The sequence below is a fragment of the Pinus tabuliformis genome, chromosome 5_1 (genome assembly GCF_031772625.1).
Source record: "Pinus tabuliformis cultivar Carrire ecotype Pingquan chromosome 5_1, CPIR1, whole genome shotgun sequence".
NCBI lineage: Eukaryota > Viridiplantae > Streptophyta > Pinopsida > Pinales > Pinaceae > Pinus > Pinus tabuliformis.
The window spans coordinates 275,212,010-275,219,485 of NC_142305.1; the positions used below are offsets into that span (position 1 = coordinate 275,212,010).

Here is a 7,476-nt window from a genome sequence, read left to right on the forward strand (position 1 = left end):
ATAAAAATAATGTTGTTTTTGACTTGGAAACAGAGTAGCTCAGCTTTAGCTTCATATAGTACCATTGTTCTAGTAGTAAATGAAAGCAATTATTAGGTAAGTCTGCAGAACATAGAAAAGAACAAGAAGACATTTTACAGGAAAGCATGACAATAAGCAGAGGGGTACCAATACCATATAAAACCTTTCATAGAGTACTGAAAACATGTCTTTGAAGGCAAAATCCAGAAAGTGTAACATATCTGGAAATGCCAATGCAAAACATGAGAAAAAAAGTTCTATAATTTTGGTTCCCAATAAGGTGTGAACTTTTGGGGGAAAGAATGTACCCCATAAAGAAATTTAGGTATAACTTAGAACAATCTAATTGTAAGATAAACGTATCTGGCTACTAACAGCTGAAAACCAACATGAAATGATGATTCAAGCACTACAAAGTTAAATCCTAGTTTTCAAAATACATTCTGTATTAACTTAGTTTTCAAAATACATTCTGTATTAGCTGCATGTGGGCATCAGACTGTTTTTGAAGTTTGGCACTTTAATCAAGTCAATTTCTGGAGATCAAATGGCTATTAATATCAAGCCAATTTCTGCAGATCAATTGGCTATTAATCTCAATTCAATTTCTGCAGATCAAATGGCTATTCATATCACACTAGTTACAGTAGGTTCAAAACAAACATATATACCAAAAAAACAGGTGAAGAATATAGTGCACTCCTAAATCCACGTGTACTGATCCCAGCACTCCCTTGAGCTAAACATTTCAGCCCACGTCCTACAATAAATAAAACGCTTGACACAATCCCCACACAAAGAAACTAATCTTTTTTTGTGGATTTGTTAATAAGTGACTTGTGGATGTGAGGGATGACACCTCCACCTGCTATTGTACCTTTGATCAAAGTATCAAGTTCTTCGTCTCCTCTAATAGCGAGCTGCAAATGCCTTGGGGTGATACGTTTAACCTTGAGATCTTTACTGGCATTTCCTGCAAGTTCTAAAACCTCTGCAGTGAGATACTCCAGAATGGCTGCAGAATAAACAGCTGCAGTTGCTCCCACCCTTCCATTTGCAGATACTCGAGACTTTAACAGACGGTGGATCCGTCCCACAGGAAACTGCAATAAGAACAAATAGTTCAGTCCACCTATTACAGGAATCTTATGGGGTTCTTGCTCACAGGAATTCTGAACTGTTCCAAAGCTTCAATGAAGATGTTTCTCCCGGGAAAAAAGATGCTAGAATTACTTCAGTTGAATCAAGATTTTGACAAGAAAATTTATAGAAAATAAATAAATACAACTGTAAGTCAAACAACCAAAAACAGAGTCCCAGAGAGTTCAACATAAAACAGAGTCACACAGAATTCAAGATATTACAGAAACCTTACGGAGTTCTTTCTCACAGGAGTAATTGAACTATTACAAAGCTTCATTGAAGATGTTTCTTCTAAGAAAACAGATTCCTAGAATTACTTCAGTTGAATCTAGACTTTGACATGCAAATCTGTAGAAAATAAATAACTACAAATTCAAGTCAAACCACTGAAAATCCTGTTCCAGAGTGACTGAGGCCTGTAATCTCCAATTCCAGGTATTCTTGACTTGGATTTGTATCAAGGGTTGCGAGAAATATAGAGATGTTTTTCCAAGATAGCATGAATAGCTAGCCTGTGAGATTGCATATTATGGGATGGAGGCCATGAAAACTTATGGGGAAAAGTTACAAATTTAGTGCAGGAGAAGAATGGCTAGATTTATCACAGTCTACTGGGAGATGGGGTAATGGGAACTCAAATCAAGTGTACAAGGTGGGGATGCATTCCATTCTTCAGAATACATCAAAAGATGTATATCAGCCCCTATCACTTTGTAAAAAAACATTTAATCGCTAGAGAAAGACGGTATTTTGTTTGGAGAATGGGGAGGAGTGGAAGAAATCGTATAGGCCATATACGTAGAAATGTTTATTCTCTAAAGAAATGGAAGGAATACCTGTAATGACCCTATACAGGACTTGTTTATATAAATAAAGCAAACCGCACTATTAAGGTTTCAAAGAGTAACGGTGAAGGCATCACAGAGTGTCAAATAGAAATCAACACAGCTGCAAATGAGAGCAAGTTCGTTGACAAATTGAACAGAGCGGATACTGTCCATTGACCTCAAACTTAGTCAAAAAAGAAACTTCGGAGTTTATACAGGAAATTAATGACAGGCAGTTAGTCCGCTATCAAATGCTTTTGCCGGAATTTAAAGTAGCCTATAGAAGCATAAAATGAATTGACAATTACCTGTACACCACTCTTGATAAGCTTTTCGTCTCCGATACAAAAAGCATTACTTCAAATTGTCAATTTCCTCTATACAAAACTCCCTTGAGTATTGTCACTTGTCCACAAAATTAGCTTTTACAGTATTCTTTTATATAAGTTTTAATTTCCTGGGCAAGGCATACAGTTTAACTGTTCCTAGGACTACAATTGTATCCAAACTGAAAACATTCAGAGTTATGTTCTGATGCTTTCTTTCGTAAGGTCAGCTGACACTTGTTTTTAGAAGTAAATTTGTTTGCAAGTCGTACTAAAAAGGAATAAAAAACGGATATGGATAAGATATTTAGTGGTCTAATTCTCTATTTACAGACAATCTCTCCGATAAGTTATATCCTACAATGACTCCATTGAAAATGAACTAGTGAGCACTACGAGGCAAAAATCTTGTTGCAATGTAATTACTCAATCAAACCCACTCACATATTAACGAAAAACAATCTGCTAATAAATCCATGCACTCTTTCACTGGGTAGCAAATAGAAGCCCTGAATTTTGTCATGTTTCACTCAAGCTTTGCTCCTGATAGAACCTGTAAGAGGAATCTGAGTAAGAAATGTACAAATTGAATGACCTTGTAAATAAAAGTGCATCTCTTCGCCACTCAGATTAAGATATAGCAAAGCTTCAACTGGCAAAATAAAGATGTCTCTCAAGTTTCTCAAAACACAACATTTGGCCATGCAAGATTGCCTCCATTGATAAACGGAGGTGCAACAACTTCATGAAAAGAAATATGTGAACTCAACCATGTCAGCTGACTTGGGCATGTTGCCAGATGGCCAGAACAATTACATAGAACAGTATGTTCTCCGAACATTCTTATAATAAGATTATATCACATTCCAAGCCAGGTTGAAAATGTAGGTGCTTCATAAGCATGGAATTATGTCTAAGCCCTGTCTTCTGAGTCATGCTGACAACGTGGGTGCCTGATAAACATGAAAAACATACAGTTATGAACCCCTGGCTTGCCTCAGTAATGATGAGAACGTGGGTTGGTCCCTGTCACCATTTTTGGGAATACATCAAAATATGGAAAGCATAATTATGAGCCCCTGACTTCCCAATCCACTGTGACAATATTATTGACTTAAAAACATGGGAAAGCATAAAAGTTACATTTAAACCCTGAGTTTTGAAAGGCGAGATAAAATTTCATAATTACCGATAAGTTACAACCCAGACCAAGGCAGATAAAGTCTTGGGATAAAGCATTGACATTTCTGTCTACTCCTAGAAATATTTTGCTGCAAGGAGATAATCTTTTTTTGAAAGGAGATATCTCTGTAAGACAGAAAATAAACAAGGAAATGACCCTGCATACTGCTCTCTAAGGCATAAACTCTATAACATTGTTCCATGCAAAAAACTAAGGCTAAAATACAAATCTTCCCTACAGAGAACATGCACAAGAAAAAACTCATGTATGCAGACTTATATTTCAAATACTGAACATTACACAATACTCTTCCATGCAGAAGGATATGTATATATTTAAGCATTATATATTCACACTCCAATAAGAAAGATGGGCTAACCATACAATAAAACCGATCTTGTCTATGAAAAACAGGATCACCATTACCCATAAGATCTACAGCACCCTGTAGATGTCATGAGAAGTTTCCGGAACAGGGAACTGTGTTGACAACACAGTTATAAAATAAACTTCATGGGCTAGTCACAGAGTCACCTTAAATGTTGGTTTTTAATAAAAATGAGCCTTATGCAGGTGAGTTCACAAGGAAATCTCAATGAAACATAAAGGTCATGCATAGATATTATATATATAATTTCTTTCCATGACAAAGACCAACATAAACGTTGACAAAAGCTTAAAGAATTGCTTATATGTATCCATACATGCATAAACTAAAAGACCCAGAAAGCTCTAAGCATGTCACAGAACTATTCAAATGCAGTATCAGCACTGGGAAAAACTACAACCTGTAGGCCTGCACGAGATGAGCGAGAAATGGGCTTTTTCTTATCAGTTTTATCATTAGCAGCAGCAGCGGTGGATTTCCCCATCAGTAGGCCCTTGGCACCTTTGCCAGATTGATTCCCTCCGACAACCATTGTGTCTGCCTGGTAATATCAGCTTGGATAGTCTAATCCACAAGATCTATCTTACAGCCCTCCAAATGGCCTCTTTCTCCCAGATCCTCCTGTCACACACCCATACAACAAGAACAAGAAGAGCCCACTTGACATGTAAATAATTGGGCAAATGGGTCACAAAAATCTGCCACTAGCCCAAAAAAAAAAGAACAGAGGAAAAGCATGGATCATGCAGAAAAGAAAACGGCTAAATATAGCGGTGGAAAAGTGCTGAAAGACTGTTTTTACAGGAGCATGAAGACAGTGGGTAAAAGACATGACCCAGTTCATAAGTACCTGCAGATGCTCAAGCTGTTATTATTATTACGAGATTACCTAGCGGAAGCTTTTGAGTTTTCAGAGGTGGTGGATGTGCACCTTTCTTACGGTCCACGCTTCCGAGCAATCAACAATCAAGTGGTTTGGTCTTGGGCTTGTGTGATCTCTCTCTATATATAGGCCATCTGTGGGTATATTCCCTGTGCGTGTGTATATTTATTTGTTGTGAGTATATGTTTAGAAGATTGGGTAGGGATTAGTAGGCGGTGACAGGGACATTTTAACGTACCTTTGCTTAACAACCCGCCACAAATTTTTCAATCTTGTGTTATCATATATCGTTTCGTTCGTTGTTGGGTGGGTGCATGTATTAATCTTTAGTTATCATATTATTAAATGTTAATCTTTTAGTTATCATATTATTAAATGTTAATTCGTTTTGAATATTTTTTACAGCCATTAAATTGCAGTAATTTTGACTTGGAACAGTTACGTGTTAATTTGGGATTAGTGTTGTTTAGCATTAGACCGGTGGAAATTTAGTTTTAAATTTTTAATTGTACTCATTATTCTCCGTGGGTGATTTTTTATTAAATATTATAAAATAAAAAATACTAATCGCCTTGTGCCTTCACTTTGTAATGGTTTTATTCGTTTAGAATAAACTCAGGTAGTTTTGCTTGTGTTTCTTGACCACGTGTTCGCTTTTAGTTGCCTACTGCATGAAAAAGTGTATTATTATATGTATATTCTTTATTAAAATTAAGAAATTATTTTACAAACCGATGAGTATTGTAAAATAGGTTAAACAGTTTTGACAAATTTAAAAGAAAATATATATATAGGTAAAAAGGTTGTGCGGAATTTGAGAGAAGATCAATATTGTAGAAAAGAAAATGAAAAAAGTTCAAAGTAATTTAACTGAAAGAGAAAGTAAATAGTACAAAACATATCCAAAAGTTTGTGGAATTTAACAATTATGGCAAACAGCAAATAAAAAGTTGTATGGAATTTAAGGCATGCAAGATCAATATCGTGAAAATTTTAAATACGAGAATATAAATATTATAGATATATTTTTTTTTGTGAATTTTAAATTACTGTATAAAGAATATTGTCATCAATACATATTTTAAATAAAATATTTGTCATTAATTAATATTATTAATTAAAATATTTTTTGGTAAATAATAATATTAGTGTAGTTTAAATTTTGTTTGTTTTTATTTTTTTTAACCTGTAGTTTATAAATTATGTTTTTTTGCTTGGAAATTTTGGTCATATTTTGAAAAACTCTGGCAAGGATTTTTTCAAATCCAAGTAAAAGCTGTCAAAATTCATAATTCTGAGTGCCCTAGACGTTTTTTATGGTGCTGAATCCATTTCCACCATCAAAAACATGATTCAAACACTGCATCTACAAGATTTTTTGAATTTCGTTTGCCCGGATTCTAGCTTTTCGCCATCGGGGCAATTCCTCTGCCTTCATAGACGACTCATTTTTTTAATATTTTTTAAATAAATCATATTTAGAATTAGACAAAATATTGTTTAAATAGTAAATTTGAAATATTAAATTTATATAAACTTAATACTTTGGATTTTATATGCTTTAAAATTTGTTCATGTATTCAAAATAGCATTTTAAATAATAATAAAATGTCAATATCAACCGCAGTAAATCGTCAAATTCCAATTAACACAAAAAAAAAAAAAAAAGCAATAACATAAAACATAAAACAATTAACCTTTCATCTAACATTAATGAATGGTATAAAAAGATGGCATAAATAATAATATGTTATTATACATAAATTATTAATACCTTAAAAGGTTTTTTTTAAGCATTTTTCGAAGGTAATTTTAATCCAAATCTGATAAAGATTTTTAAAAATTTCGAGTTTTCGAGTTTAAGTTGTTTAATGTGAAGAATTGGAGTGTCTCAGAGTTTAGGTTGTTTAATGTGTAAAATTGGAGTGTTGCAAAGTTTAAGTTATTTAATGTGTAGAATTGGAGTGTGGCAGAATTTAAGTTGTTTAATGTGTAGAATTGGAGTGTGGTAGGGTTTTCAAGGCGTTGAATTTATTTATATATTCAAAAATGTATTTTAAACAACAAAAATCTTTATCTTACTTGATTTATTTATATATTCAAAAATGTATTTTAAACAACAAAAATCTTTATCTTACTTGAAATTGTATTGCTATATTCTAATGAAAACATTATCTCGTCTATAAATTAGACTTCACCAATAATTATTAGATTTTATAAATAATAAAGTTTTATAAAATAAGATAAATGGACTTTGTTACCAAAATCCATGTTAATATGATTGAGTATACATAAAACATCATTATAAAAACACAATAGGTTGGCATAAATAATATATTTATGTAAATTAATATTACTAGGTTTTATTGTTAAAATCCATATTAACAAAAGTGTATATATATAATAATTTTATAAACTAGTGTAGTCATATAAATTAAACGATTGGTAAATGTCCATAAGCATCAAAACATTTACTAACATTTATTATATGATACATTTAACATTACTAAAATTAAAAAAAAAAAAAATCATAAAAACTCATAATTTTATTTTAAATTATTATTATTAATGAATTAAAAATTAATTAATATTATATACATTTGAAAAAAACATGGTCATGGAGATTTATCTCCACTTTACTATTGATATCTTAATTTTAAATAGGAATTGTTACGTTGGATCAATACTATGGTTTCACTTCATAT

At 32.6% G+C, this 7,476-nt stretch overlaps 1 protein-coding gene across 3 annotated transcripts; it reads right to left on the minus strand.

Annotated features, from left to right (window-relative positions):
• Positions 1-449: 449 nt before the first annotated feature.
• LOC149164449 (putative histone H2A variant 2) lies at positions 450-4,939 on the minus strand. Of its 3 annotated transcripts, none has more exons than XM_089432084.1 (3): positions 4,820-4,939; positions 4,289-4,509; positions 450-1,124 (listed from the first exon to the last, which is right to left on the minus strand). In XM_089432084.1, exons 2-3 carry the CDS (start codon positions 4,418-4,420, stop codon positions 825-827), a joined length of 432 nt encoding a protein of 143 aa, XP_089288210.1. In that variant the 5' UTR covers positions 4,421-4,509; positions 4,820-4,939; the 3' UTR covers positions 450-824. The 3 variants fall into 3 exon arrangements, with proteins under 3 accessions (XP_089288210.1, XP_089288209.1, XP_089288208.1); XM_089432083.1 differs by having other exon boundaries at positions 4,778-4,928; XM_089432082.1 differs by having other exon boundaries at positions 4,739-4,888.
• Positions 4,940-7,476: the final 2,537 nt, after the last annotated feature.